Source organism: Cydia splendana, chromosome 20 (assembly GCF_910591565.1).
Source record: "Cydia splendana chromosome 20, ilCydSple1.2, whole genome shotgun sequence".
NCBI lineage: Eukaryota > Metazoa > Arthropoda > Insecta > Lepidoptera > Tortricidae > Cydia > Cydia splendana.
The window spans coordinates 7,275,686-7,291,282 of record NC_085979.1 but is presented as its reverse complement, the minus strand read 5'-3'; the positions used below and the strand labels follow the sequence as shown (position 1 = coordinate 7,291,282).

The following is a 15,597-nucleotide window of genomic DNA, read 5'->3' as shown; positions in this document are numbered from 1 at the left end:
CGGGCAAGCTGTTCAGAATGATCTTCGCATATCATTTTGAACTCCTAGTGGTAGTGGCGGATTTGCCCTAAGGCCAAATAGGCCCGGGCCTAGGGCGGCAAGATATTAGGTGCGGCAAATTGTGACGAAAAATTCGCTGATCATAAACAAGAAATAACTCAAAATGTAGTCAATGTGATGGGTGCTGAGAAAGGGGCGGCTACAGGGCCTGGGGCCTAGGGCGGCAAAGACTTCAAATCCGCCACTGCCTAATAGTGGCTTGCCCGCATAGCTACTGATTACTATCTAAAAACCTTTGACAGTTACCAACCTTAATGGGAATTTTATTTGTCATTATGCCATGAACCTCCCCACGTATAAGTTAAGGTACCTTAGCGTCTCATTGGTCTTTGGCTGTCTGAAGCTTGGGGGAGGGACGAAGGGGGGAAGGAGGAGAGACAGTACCTTATACCCCGGCCACACACTCGAAGAGTGGCATGGGAAGTAGGCATAGACGTAGTGTGGCCACGTTAACCGCCAATCCCCGTGGTTCTACTTGGGGTAAGGGGAGGAAGGCAGGGTTAGACATTACCTTAGCGTCCTGGTGATGCTGCAACAACTCCTGCAGCTTGGCATCGTCGAGCTGGCGCGCCAGCAGGCGCCGAGGGTTCAGCAGCCAGAGTCGCTCGGGTGCCATGGAGTTCCACAGGACGCAGGGGAACCATAGCGCGACCCCGATCTCGGCGAGGCGGAACACAAGGTCGTGCCAGTTGCGGGACACCACTGGGACTCTGAAAGCAAGACAAAATTAATATTTGGGGACAGTTTTAAACAGACTGATCTAGTCACAAACTAAGCAAAGCTCTAAGCGTTTCTGGCAAGGAAAACCGCGTTGTAGAACATCAAAACCTGAGAGACCAGAATATGCATTAATGTAGTTTGGGAACGGTTCTTATACAACTTGCGGAATATCTCCAAATCCAGGAATCCCACAATGAAAAGCATCAAAGTCTGGCTGACCAGTACCCTGGATAGGCGGAACTGGCAGTGGTCTTGTTTGACCTACATTGTGTAAACTGACAAAAGACAAAACTTTGGACTCGGTCTTCTACAACTCTCTTCCACAGCCAGCTATGAGGGTTAGCATCACAGCCTGGCTGACGACAACCCTTAGTTAGGAATGGTATACTTACTTGGTCTTCGAGTCGAGTCTTGAGGCGAGAAACCCTGCTATGAACATCAGCATCAAAGCCTAGCTGACTCCGACCCGGGGTTGGAGTTGGGAGTGGTCAACTTACTTGGTCTTCCACAGCTCGCTGAGCGTCTCCGACGCGAGGAACCCAGCAATGAGGATCAGCATCAAAGCCTGGCTGACGAGCCCGACCCTGGATTGGTGGAGTTGGGAGTGGTCCACCGAGCGGGGATCGACTGCGCCGCCGCGAGACATGTCCGTTTGGACGCCCTGTTGGATAAACTTAATTAAAAAAAAAAACAGGCGATCGTGAAATGTGGTGCACGAAACAAGTCTAAGAAATTGGTTTAGTGAGAAAATTAAGCTTCATATTTAGTGTACGTCTTTCGAAATTATCAGTGTGTATCTTTTACTCAAGCAGTAGAAAGCTGGGATATAGCAGTAACATTCCTCCTTTCGGGCACTCTCGGCTCCGTTCGGCTTTCCGGGCAATTATTAGGGTTGACACAACTTGACGTCCCATTGCATGCGCGACCACAGATAAGGATAATGACTTGAATTTTGACAACCCAAAATAGCCAAAAGGGATACATACATTAGAAAGGAACAGCATGATTCGTCCCTGAATCAGTGTCAAACTTCAGTTTTGTAGGAAGTGTCCTTTCTGTACGGTAGAACTATTATTGTGCTTACACCGGCTTGTAGCGCGTCAGTCAGAAAACAGAAGGGTATTTCAAAGACACATAGATATCGTTACCTGCTTGGTGACGAGCGTGGCTTGCGCGTCATCATCTGCCGCGGATGACGTTCCCGGACGCGGCTGTATCACTGTGCACACCTTCGTCTCCTTGAGGAATTCGCCGCGAAGCTGCACAGACAATTTTCGTATTACCAATAGCATAACGGCCTGGCCACTGGCTTCGGCTAAGGCGACAACCATAGGTTGGAGCGAGGCACAGCGATCGGACTTTTCGTTCCCACCTATGGTTTTCGCCTTAGCTGAAGCCAGTCGCGCAATGTCGTGGCCAGGTTAAGGTCTGTCCAGATCTGGCGAATGGCGACGCTCGTGTAAAACACGCAAGCTTAAATAGTACTACGAAATGCATGTAAGCAGTTCGTAAGCACGTTCTCAATGTTCTCATCGCATACGGATTGCGAATGACGCGTTAGCGCATTCGCCAGCTCAGGACTAGGGATTGCTCCTGATACTGGTTATTTTGTACAAATATGGTACATCACAAACTCTCTGCTTCTGCAGATAATGCCTTTTGGCTGTAAGTCCGATAAGTTTTCTTTTGTGCAATAAAGATTTAATAAATGATTTAAAAAACTCGCCGGGAGCAGTATCCCTCGACGCTCTACACCGCTGCGTATACCTACGCTGGCTACGCTACACCAAAATACCTACACAAACCTGTGAATCCGCTTGAGAACTTATTTTGAGATATAACAAACAAGAGAGTACAGTCAGCAGCAGAAGTTGCTAAGCGGGCGAGGTGTTCAAAATTAGTAAATTACCTTGACACGCTCTTATTCTCGTAACAAAACAGTTGCGTCAAGATCATTTTGAACTCCTAACACGCTTAGCAACTTCTGCTGCTGACTGTACATAGTTATTAGTAAGAGTTCCTTCATACACAAGTATATTTTATTGAACTTCGTACTATAGGCCCCGTGCATGAACTATAGGGGGCAGCATAGGAGCCGTCAGATTTTTGGCGCGAGGCGTAACTGTGTCGTTTATACTTCCGATGTAGCCCAGAATATGGCAGAACCTACTATGCACAAGGAAACGTACCGACGAGAACGGTAGATGGTAGCACTTGCTTTGGCAATGTACATGTGTACATATGTTTCCGATTAAGGCCACAAGATGGCACACCCTCCGACGCGCGCGGTCCTTATTTATAGACTGAATTTAGAAGTATAATAGGTAATAGTAGTTTATGTGACTGCTCCATAATGAAAGGCATTAAAATACGAGTGTGGGTTTATGAAACGAATGAAATGAGTTTCATAATAGTATCACACGAGTGTTTTAATGCCTCATTATGTACAGTTACATACACTGCTTTATCTACACACATATTATAAACTTTCTATGATATATTCACTAACCTCATATTACAACCGACATTGGGGCACTTTCCTCTCTGGCGGAACTCGCGGATATGAGATGGCGTCTCCGAAATATCTTTATCGCACATTTTACACGAAACTTTTGTTATAGTTACTTTAAAAACAACAACACAAATTATTTTTTACTACAAACTAATTAAAAGATAAACTGTACGTCAAATGGCGGCAAATGAAAACTTTTTTCACGCATGTCACGCATCCGTAGTTTTTTTTTAATTCAGAGACAAACTAGAGTCGGGGTCGATTACCATATCATCCGATACCAACTTACAAGCGAGATTTGTCAATATTGTATGCAATTGACATTTGATTTCGAATAAAACGTCATCTCGACTGATATTAGAATAGGGGTCAAATCAAATTGCTTTTTTTTTCAGAGATGTTCGAAATTTGAAAATTGAATGAAATCATTACCAAATCGATTTTGATATAGTAATGAAGCTATTACCACATTTTCACAGATAAGAAATTTGCTGTAACAAAACAGTTTATCGTAATGTGGGCCATTATTTACGGATTTTGAAGGCATCATAGAGAGTTTATGATATGTGTGTAGATAAAGAATATTTCAGCATCAAGTGCCGCGAATGATTAAAAAACAAGGAAGATTAGAGGATAATTTCTGCGTAACATATAAACATTAACCACGAACAATCGACTATCATCATTTCAATGTCAATACCGTTCCCTTAAGAGGTGGTTATGAGCACCTATCTACCACCGTAATGTCCCATTGTGTGCGGTTTCGGTAAAACTGTCTAGCTTGATTGCCTTTGGGCCTTGACTCATCAATACATGGTAGTGTCATATATTGTTAAAAGCCTTCCAATGAAAATGATTAATAAACATTTGATCACTTAAACAAAACAAAATATTAAAAACCGGCCAAGTGCGAGTTAGATTCGCGCACGAAGGGTTCCGTACCATTACGCAAAAAACGGCAAAAAAATCACATTTGTTATATGGGAGCCCACTGATTAACAGTCCGCCGGACGGTATCGGCCTGTCAGTTGTTTGGAACTGTCAACATTTTGTTCTAACTGACAGGCCGATACCGTCCGTCCGGCGAACTGTTAATCAGTGGGCCCCTTTAAATATTTATTATGTGCTGTTTTTAGTATTTGTTGTTATAGCGGCAACAGAAATACATCATCTGTGAAATTTTCAACTGCCTAGCTATCACGGTTCATGAGATACAGCCTGGTGACAGACAGACAGACGGACGGACGGACGGACAGTGGAGTCTTAGTAATAGGGTCCCGTTTTTACCCTTTGGGTACGGAACCCTAAAAACGAGATGGCTAGATTACGGGGCTTTTTTCGCCTATTGCCCATTAGGATTGAAAAGGCTCGTATTTATGAATAGAAATAACAGAAAAATTCCCGAACCTATAAACAATTGCCGCCAAAGTTGTATTAAAAAAGTTCATCGAAATCGGTTAAGTAGAAGTGATCGAAAAATCGATTGCAAGATTTGAAGCACATATATGTACAAAGAAGGGGTCAAGCTAAATAAAACTGTTTATAAAAAATGATTTACCTTGAAATAGACTTCGACGCCGTAGATGAGGAAGAAGGTGACCACGATGAAGAGGAGCACCGCGTAACAGCCGTTGAACACGTGCTGGTAGAAGCTCTGCGGACAAACAGACGCTCAGTATGCTTCTATATTGATTTATTTATTATTTATAAATACAGATGTCAATCACAATGAAAATATCAACGATGATCAACTGGCCAACGTAGGATTCGACCACGATTGCCGGTCCAATGCGTTACCAATTCTGCCAGCTGACCATCCGTCAATCAACGCGAATTTTGTCATTGCAACTGTGACAACGTCACTATCGACATCTGCATTCTAAGGTTTATAACCTTTGACCACCTCTAAGATGGATTATCTAATTGATCTAGGTATATACAGGATGATTCATGAGACGTGAGCAGGACTAATCCTGCACACTCAGTAACTGATAATTGATCGATCACCGTCGTATTTAGGAGAAACAACCACACTTTTTCCTATTTTTTTAACTTTTTAGTGAGAGCAAATTTAATTCACAACAATCATGGTCACCCTACAGGACCTAATTAATAAACATAAAACCTCTTTAACCGTAATGGCATTTTGATTACGAAGATAATAAACTGTCAAACTTGAGTGAGATACGAGTTTTCAAAAGTAACCAGTAACCAGACCGTGATGACAGTGATGACATTCAATTTGACACAGAATATAGGTAGTTTAGTATTCTAATTTTAGGGTGACCATGCATGTCGTAAAAAAATTTTTTTTTTTTTCAACACGACTAGAAAATTAACGTTAACCTCACTAATACTGATAAGAAACAGTTGCTTATAATTAACGATATGCGCAGTGTTAGTCCTGCTCACGTCTCCTGAATCACCCTGTAGATTCTTTATAGATTGTAATAATGTGGTACGTCCCACAATAAAAATACCAAAAAGTTATATACAGCATAACAGTTATAAACTAAAGCACTGTACAATCACTACACCTTATAAAATAAAGTCCCCCCGCCGCGTCTGTCGGTTTGTGTGTTTGTATGTTCGTGATAAACTCAAAAACTACTGAACGGATATTCAAACGGTTTTCACCTATCAATAGAGTGATTCTTGAGGAAGGTTTAGGTGTATAATTTGGTAACCCGTGCGAAGCCGGGGCGGGTCGCTAGTTCAATATATAATAAACAAAAATTCTCTCTTTTTTGCTCTACCACCCATGACCTCTAGATCCTGACTTGTTTTGAACCAATAACCTCAAGTTATCAGCATATCCAATGATCTTATGTTTTCCTTTCGACTCTACATTCCCATCATACATAAGCAATTTTCGGACGATGTATTCGAGTGCCAAGTTGAACAGCAAAATACCATAAACAAAACATGTAGAGCGATAAAAATGAAACTGATTTATTTATTACAAATATGTATGCAGACTATTTTAGGTATGGTTGCATCAAATCAAACCGTATGTAGTCATAATTATTTTCGCAAAAATGTTTTTTGAATGAGAAGATAATTATCTACACCGTGTTTTTTTTTTATTTCCGTTAATTTCAAGGGTGCATTCCTGAGCTTAAATCAAGTAACTTTCTCAAAGACTCGTCTCTAAGACATGTTCTAATTAAGTCCATTTCGGAGATAATCCATAATTTATTTTTTTCCTATAAGGCCTCTACAAGCGTGTACACTTGCCTTAGGGCCGGCTTACATATTGATTAGTGTTTAGAATGAGTTCATACATTTGCTACTAAACTTAAGTACAATATCGGTCGATTGATGTACGAAATGACATTGATATGTCACAGATTTCAATTGTTTGGTTGAGTTAAATGTAATGCCCGTGTTACAACAACGCTATATGCTACATTTAATTACTTTTTAAACAAAAAAAAAACAAAAAAGAAAACAAAAAAAATTTTTTTTTTTTGAAAATTAACTATGCCATTTAGTTCTTATAAACGGACTTAACTATACCCCGAAGTTAACGGAATTCAATAAAAACACGGTGTATAAGTTAATCATACTCAGTACCCTTACCACGACTGCCTTAACATTGTGAAACTGACATATTCGCCAACGTCTGCGTAACATATTTTCTATACATCATCAGATGCATAGGAAGTTTAGTATTGTTACTAACACAAATTTATTAAATAAGTAATCGTACCAGTAACAAGTTTCGTAGAACTTAATTTACCACATACATCATCCTGTGCGCAAAATGATGTAACTTTTACGTCGTGCGCACTAAAAGTACGAGCCCTGATCATAATCAATGAATCAACTTTTGTTGGTACAAGTGCACTGAGATGAGAGTACGAATATACTTAAGTTAATGCTTGAATAAATGTCCTAATAGTGTACAGACATAACATTTATACAATTGTCAATAAAACACAATTATTTATTTAGCGTTATTAATAATCCCATTAGTGTAAATTTTAAATTCCTTTAATAGTCTATGCTTTGTTTTGAATGGCCAGTAACTTCTGTATTTAATAGCAGTATGCACCGTTATCGTATCTGCCAATTACTTTATGGTCCGAAGGCGATTGTTATTTTTTTATTCAAATTCCAAACAGTACCGTCATAACAATAAAAAATAAAATTATCCCGCAGCATGAATTCTTGGTAAAACTTTTTGCTCCTTGTAAAGCAATTTCGTCTGGGTTGAACCGACAGAGCGATACACTTACATTTACTTAACAAAGAATATAAGAGTCACAATACTCACATACCTACAAGTTAGGATCTTAAACTACTCTATCTAAAAAGTTTAAGGCACATTCAATTTAAACATAGCACCAAAATGTATCTCGGTGAACTTTGGCAAAAGGGTGTTAAGTTTATTACAAGTGGGGTAAGGTCAACCGGGATAAATGCAACTATAAGATTAATATTGCGTCAACAATTTATTTCTCGAATGTGATAGGCTCGAACGCCCCCTGTGTTACGTTTTATTTCAAAGTAGCTCAGGCTTTTATTACTAGATGACAGGAGCTCTTGTAATTCAAGTGGAAAACAAGAACACAAATACATGCAATAACCCCATAGTTGAATTTAGGTACCCTAGTCGACCTTACCATACCTAGACCTTACCTAGAGTCTGTGCGGAAAGAGAAGAGTTGTGGAATTTAAGGGAGCCCATACATTTCACGACTCTTCTCTTTCCGCACAGACTCTACCCTGTTCTTGTGATGTAAAATTCATGAAACAAAACATAGTGCGATGTAGAAACTCAATTTTGGAACTCAAAAGAAGTCTGACCGTAGTACGACACATGTTCGGCTAAGTCACAAATCTCAAGGGGTTAAGGCTGCCGGAAGGCGGAGACGAGCGGAGATGAGAAGAATCAACCAATAGCATTGATATTTGATTCTACACATCTCTTCTCCGCTTCGCTGGAGCAATCGCCGCATCGCCGCAAGGAGCTAAGCAGTATTCGACTTTAGCTAAAATCGGCTACTTCTATTATGGAATATGACTTGCGACTTTAGCCGACGGCATATTACTATTTACTCGAACCATGTCTCAGCAGATATCGCGGGTATATGACTTACTTTCTCTTTAGCAGTGGTGTCGGCAACGTTGGTGGTGACGACCTCGGCCGCCAGCAGCGAGTAGCTGAACAGGTTGAAGGTCACGAACGCCAGGAACGACTTGGACTAACCGGGGCCGCTCCCAGCGGTTATCGCGGGTATATGACTTACTTTCTCTTTAGCAGTGGTGTCGGCAACGTTGGTGGTGACGACCTCGGCCGCCAGCAGCGAGTAGCTGATCAGGTTGAAGGTCACGAACGCCAGGAACGACTTGGACAGGAACCGGGGCCGCTCCCAGCGGATATCGCGGAGGTGGAACACCTGGGGGCAAAGAATGTTGGTGTTATTCATCTGTCAAATCTAACATAGGTACCGTTCAACCTTTGAGTTGACGCAGTCGCTAGAGTTTAAGGCCGCGTAAAGCTCATGGTGAGGAACGTAGGGTACAGTACAATTTCTTAATTATTTATTCAGAGCCCACTGTGTCCCACTGCTGGGCAAAGGCCTCCCCCCTCTTCTTCCACTCGTCTCTGTTTAGTGCTATATCTGGCCAGCCTCTCAAGAAGGAGTGCAAGTTATCCCGCCAGGCTCACGAGGCCCACGAGGCCTGCCGGCTCCCCGGTTAGACTCGCGGAGCTTCCACACTGTGGTTAACTTGGCCCACAAGTCGTCCGGCATTCGGCAGACATGACCAGCAGTCCCATTTTAACTTAAAATTTTAAATTATTTATGTCATCAAAAAAAGTCTGACGTAGATGATTTCATAATACATGTGTGTGAAATAGATACTATTCACAACGGTCAGAACTATCATACTAAGCTACATCTAAAAGTGCAAATTAAGATATGCAAAGCCAATGGTTTACATTCGCATCGCGGCCACCGATAAGTGTTTTAGGTTACTGTTACACTAATCTGAGTAATTATAATTACGAACAAACACGTGTTGACTGAATAATCATTAACATTCAACTTTAAAGATGTTTCCACGGACCTTGAGAAGTAGAAATCGCAGTAATTGATGCAGTACAGTTCAAGTGCACTCGTATAATATTAGATTATCGCATGTTTATCGTTTTTTGGCGTTAGAAATCTCCGCGGATAAATATCTAATACCATTAAACGAGCAATTCTTGTATATTTATTTATTTATATGTATATATATTTCGGAGATCTCGGAAACGGCTCTAACGATTTCGATGAAACTTGCTATATGTGGGTTTTCGGGGGAGATAAATCGATCTAGCTATATAGGTCTTATCTCTGGGAAAACGCGCATTTTTAAGTTTTTATATGTTTTCAGAACAAAGCTCGGTCTCCCAGGTAGTAATTAATGGAATAATCTTAGGTATATATACTTGTAGGTCTATCGTAGGTAAGGATTTCCTTTAAAATGAGGCAGAGATGAAAAGAGACGTGCTGGATCAACGAATAACATCTCCCTCAAAAATGAAATTGCGCATTTTTAAAGGTAATTTTCATATTTTTAGCTTTTGTGCATAAACTGTTACATTTTTTTTAAAGTTCGTTATAAACCTATGTTCGTGATTATTTCTCGAATCTCAAAAAACTCGCGAATGTCAAAAAAACCGGTCATTTGCGAGTACGTTTAACTCGCGCACCGAGGGTTCCGTACAAACTTTAAATTACCTCACGTAACTATAAACAGATAAGAACTTTTACATATTTATTGGAATTTTAGCCATCAGCTTAGGGCCACTTGCACCATTCACTAACCCCGGGGTTAACCGGATAAACCTGGAGTTACCATGGTTACCAGTACAATTTGACACTGGGTTAACGGTTTAACCGGTTAACCCCGGGTTAGTGGGATGGTGCAAGTGGCCCTTAGACTCTTAGAGTATAAAGCCGATGTTTAATCGCATTGATTACATTACAAGTATTACGACCTTGCTAGGTCAAATCTGGCAATTGTGTGACCTACTTAGACTACTTAGTTATTATTCAAATTGTTAAACGAATTAACAGGCTAACTGTATAATTTTGTAAGAACCTACTAGAATTCTGTGGAACGTACAAAATACACAGATACCGCACATAGTTGCAATATTTCTTCCTAACGGCCTCCTAGCCTAATAGTTGGCAGTGACCCTGCGTACGAAGCAGGAGGTCCCGGGTTCGAATCCTGGTAAGGGCATTTATTTATGTGTTCATCACAAATATTTGTTCCAGAGTTATGGATGGTTTGGATGTTGTCTATGTATTTAAGTATTTGTATAAGTATTATATTTATCGATGTCTGAGTACCCACAACACAAGCCTTATTGAGCTTACCGTGGGACTTTAAGTCAATTTGTGTAAGAGTGTCCTTTAATATCTATTGATTTATTTATTATGTCAATGTTTTCTATGGTACGGCAGATTATCTTTTCGCTATTTCGAGGTTGGCTGCATACTTTAAAATTAGCTCAGTATGACCTACACATTTAACCCTCCTTATCAAGTAGACAACATGATCACCTGTAGATAAAATTAAACACGTACTGTATACGTCACATACGGTCAGACACACATTTCGTGACTACTTTGAAAAAAAACTCGTATCTTGTCCTGTCAAACAAAATAAATATGTGGTAACTATGTATGGGATGCATACAGAGTTACTGCGTTTTAACTTTGAGTAGCAGTGCGAGATACGATATTTTTTCAAAGTAGTGACGATTTGTGTTTCAACCTTAAGTTACATTGTTATCGTCCTACTATGTATATGTAAAACCAAAAAACCGGCCAAGTGCGAGTCGGACTCGCGCACGAAGGGTACAATTACGCAAAAAAAAAAATTATTTTTTTTTCGTTAATCGCAATTAAATATTTATTATATTCTGTTTTTAAGTCTTTGTTGTTATAGCGACAACAGAAATGCATCTGTGAAAATTTCAACTGCTTAGATATCACGGTTCATGAGATACAGCCTGGGGGCCAATTTATGAAATTCGGCCACTCGAGTTCGTGAAGTTAGTTCAGTAATATCTCCATCACTACTAGGCATTTCAATTCTACTAATAAAATTGAAATCGAGTGGTTAACACTCGATTCCCAATTTGTATCGCTCGTATTTCAAAAATTAACATATCGCTGTTTCCACCGATTTTCGAGTGACGAAATCGAGCGATCGAAATTCAAAAATTGTCCCCCTGGTGTCAGACAGACGGACGGACAGCGGAGTCTTAGTAATAGAGTCCCGTTTTTACCCTTAGGGTACGGAACCCTAAAAAAGTTTAGGACCTTTCATGTTAATATGATTATCATTCTAATGTAAATTGTTAAGTTAAATGATAAATAAATAACAGTAAACAACACAGTGTGAGTCATCAAAATCATCGAAGGTGTATCATCTGTTTACAAATACATACACTGTAGGTTATTTACATACTACTATTTATGTTTACAATATTGACAAGCACATGCTTAAATTCGTCGAATCTGTAACAGGATACAGCCTATAAATCCTATACCTTAGCCTTAGTGCACAATGTAAGTGTATTAATGTGCATCCAGACCATTCGCTTATAAAGAAACTGAGTCGCTTAACTTCAAACTCGGGTAAATCCATCTGTCAGATTATGCGATTTTGGTATTAAGAAAAGGTAGATATTTGCTGAGATGGTCGATGGATTTACCCGAGTTCGAAGTTAAGCGACACAATTGTAATCGATTATGGGCATACTATTTTCATATTTCATTGTGTTAATATTTTATGCTAGCAATAAAATGTCCTAGAACAGAAAAGTGCCACTTTGATCCCTCAAATCAGAGAAGAAAAAGCCCTTTTTCGAATTGGTATAACAACCCTAAAACACTAGTCGTACTATTCAGGATTTAGTAAATATCGAATTGAAAAGGGTTTTTTTTCGGTATTCGATATATGTAATTGGATTTTTTTTACTGGAATTATTTTTACAAAGCCGCAGCGTAAAAATTACAAGATATTTTGTTTAAAGAGGTACTAAAATCTATTTATATTAGACTAGTTTTTAAAATGGGAAAAAAAAGAACTATTTACGATCAACACTGCGATGCTATGTAAATAACATAGAGAACCTAAATAAAATTTGGAAGTACTTATACACTGGTACATAATATGTTATGATAAGTTAAAACAGGCATATCGTCTTCATTGGCCTCATTCATTCTATGTAGAGGACTAATAATAGTTATTTACGATACAAGTGCGGAAAAGAGGAAATTCGAAACGAGTGGCGCTGGCGATAAATTAAAACACGACCGAAGGGAGTGTTTTAAATCGACACCGAGTTGCGAATTACCTATTCGCTCGTGTATCGTACAACGTTTTACAGTACATATGGCCCTTTAAACTTTTGACATACGCACGAAAAGTGCTATTTTACGCACTAGTGCGGGAAAATAGGACCATATGTACTGTAATAGTATATTACAATACAAGTGCGAAAAGTAGGATACTCGCAACGAGTGGCAATAAATTAAAACACGACCGAAGGTAGTGTTTTAAATCGACACGAGTTCCGAATTACCAATTCGCACGTGTATTACAACGTTTTACAATACATGTGGCCCTATAATTTTTGGACATAGGACTAATTATCGCACTAGTGCGGTAAAGTAGCACCATATGTACTGTAAAAAACTTAGCATAGTCGTAGGTAGGGTTATCATTGAGGTATTTACAAGTTGAAAATAAGTGACTAGTTCAAAAAACAAACATGAAAAATTTCCATAAGGTAAAGTAACAAATTAAAAAGTAAAAACAAAGTTTAATTCGACTATTATGATAATTTGGCGTATATAGAATTTTAGAATTACAACGATTCTATTTTCAGATCTAGACACGCGAAGCCAAGTTCAAAATAAAAAAGAACTGGCGACGCAGCGGCCGTGTGTTATATTACACGAACCATTTGGAGCCATTTTTAACACCTGCGTAACTCATAATCTATTAAACATAAACATATGAAATTTGGTTCTTTTATTAAGACTCTTAAGGCTAACTAGAACCTCAAATTTCATGAATATAGCTCAACCGGTTGTTAAGATACAAACATCTAAAAATTGGGAGTTTTCTGACCGACTCACGTACCTACGTACTGACCTATCATCAAAAACCTAACCCACTTCCAGATGACCTAGCAAGTTGAAATTTGGCATCCAGCTTGTTAATTGTGTGGTTACGAAACTGTGATAAAGTAACAGTATATTTTTTACGATTTATAAAATTTTCCAAAAAACAGTGTGTGTATACTAAGTGCCTAACGATTTTGTAATATCAAAAATAAATTTTAGTTTCGATATAAATACTAATAATTTCCGTTCAAAAAGTAATGATATCCCATCAAAAACATAAATGTGAAATGAGAGCCAAGTTCAATATTAAGAACGTTGTTGACTTCGCCGGAAAAAGAATTGAGATCTATATGGGTGCGAAGTTCTAGTTTGCTTGGGGTGTAATTAAAGTTCAGGATTTGTCTTGGCTAGTTTTGATACCAAAAAACTTAATTTTAGAAAAGTAACATAGGATAAATACGAGTAATATAGCGTGTACGTACATAGAATTTTAGAATTACAACGATTCTATTTTTAGATGTTTTCTTATTAGATTATTAAATTGATAAAGGTAAAGTAGTAAGTATAAAATTATATTTAAAGGTAGGTATGCAGATGAACATTATTGAAGATCACGCATTATTAGTACAAAAAATAGTCAAAATGTATGGGACATCGTGCACTATTCGTGCCATCTCAAAGAAGAAATATAACGATCCAAAAATGTCGATTGAATTAAAAAATCCCTAGTTGATAACACTCACATAAAAAATATATAAAAATCTTACGGGATCATCCTAACTTCCAAAGCACCGAAATCCGTTCGCAGAAAAAAAAATCAGCATAAGACTTTCAAAAAAAGTTCTTGTAAACCAACGTTCGAATACGCGAAAACAATACTCGATTTAAAAAAGAAAAACCCAACGAACTGCTCGTGAAAATAAGAATTGAAAAAAAAAAACTGAAAACTTCAAATTCGGAATCGCTGTAAAGTTCGGTGACGTGCTCTCGAAAATTAAACTTTTAAATTTTAATCAAAAGAAAATCGGAACGAGAATTTCAAATTCGTAGTCGCATGTAACGTTCGGTACGCGTCTGCGCGCGAGCCGTTGCGAAATACTACAGTTTTCCGATAGGCCGAGAGCGGCCGGATGCCCGAATTGGCGAGGTGCGCGTTTAGTGAGGACGGGTAGCGGGGCGATTTGCGATAAGGAACGCGGAGGCGCTAGCGCGTAATAGGGTATTTTCCTACAATTCCTACTAGTCAAATCAGTTACTTTTTTAGAGCTGTCAAAATGATTTGCTAATATGGAATTTATATGAAACATTACATCGTGACGTCACAGTCAACTCACCTACTTTTTAACCGACTTCAATTTCATAGAAGGAGGAGGTTCTGTATTCGGTTGTGGCTATCTTTTTTTTTTTTTTTTTTTTTCTATGTACGTTCACCGATTACTCCGAGATCCGTAGTCCGATTTGAGTAATTCTTTTTTTGTTTGAAAGGAGCTACCTCCGAGTTGGTCCCATTTTAATTTGGTTCTGTTCTGATGATGGGATCCATGAGGAATTGAGGGAACTCCTCAATTTTAAAAGGCACATGCATGGTGTTTTGTGCGTTTTCTTAAGCAACTCGAGCATTTTCTCCCGAAAACCACCAATTTGATGAAGTAGACCTGATGATGATTATTATTTTGATGATAATGATGATGATTTCTTTAAATGTAAGTATGTTCAGCGATTACTCCGGCACCTGTGATCCGATTTGAGTAATTCTTTTTTTGTTTGGAAGAAGTTACCTCCAAGGTGTTTCCGTATTATTTTTGGTTCTGGTCTGATGATGGAATCCATGAGGAATTGAGGGAACTCCTCAATTTTTAAAGGCACGTGATAAGTAATTTCGGGGTTTTCTAAAGTAACTCGAGCATTTGCTTCCGAAAACCACCAATTTGATGTACTGCAACTGTAGCCTTACCACGAGTTTGACATTGACATATTCGCTAACGTCTTATGCATCTAAATGTAACTTTTTATGCATCTCGCTCACACTAAGGTTTAGTACAAGCGAGATGCATAGGAAGTAAGTTACACACATGCTAGCGAATATATCAATGTCAAACTCGTGGTAAGCTGGTAAGGCTACTGATCGGGGGTTAGGGTTAGGAGTTAAGGGGTCAGGGA

General features: G+C 39.0%; 1 protein-coding gene across 6 annotated transcripts in view; it reads right to left on the bottom strand.

Moving 5' to 3' along the window:
* The window catches only part of LOC134800721 (uncharacterized), a 94,489-nt gene that overhangs the window by 16,980 nt on the left and 61,912 nt on the right, over nt 1-15,597 (bottom strand). For all 6 annotated transcript variants that reach the window (XM_063773237.1, XM_063773239.1, XM_063773238.1 and 3 more), the window contains 5 exons: nt 8,548-8,697; nt 4,851-4,946; nt 1,929-2,039; nt 1,278-1,441; nt 572-770 (listed from right to left, as the gene is read on the bottom strand). In XM_063773237.1, coding sequence (XP_063629307.1) covers nt 572-770; nt 1,278-1,441; nt 1,929-2,039; nt 4,851-4,946; nt 8,548-8,697 — 720 coding nt within the window. The remainder of the gene's footprint in view (nt 1-571; nt 771-1,277; nt 1,442-1,928; nt 2,040-4,850; nt 4,947-8,547; nt 8,698-15,597) is intronic.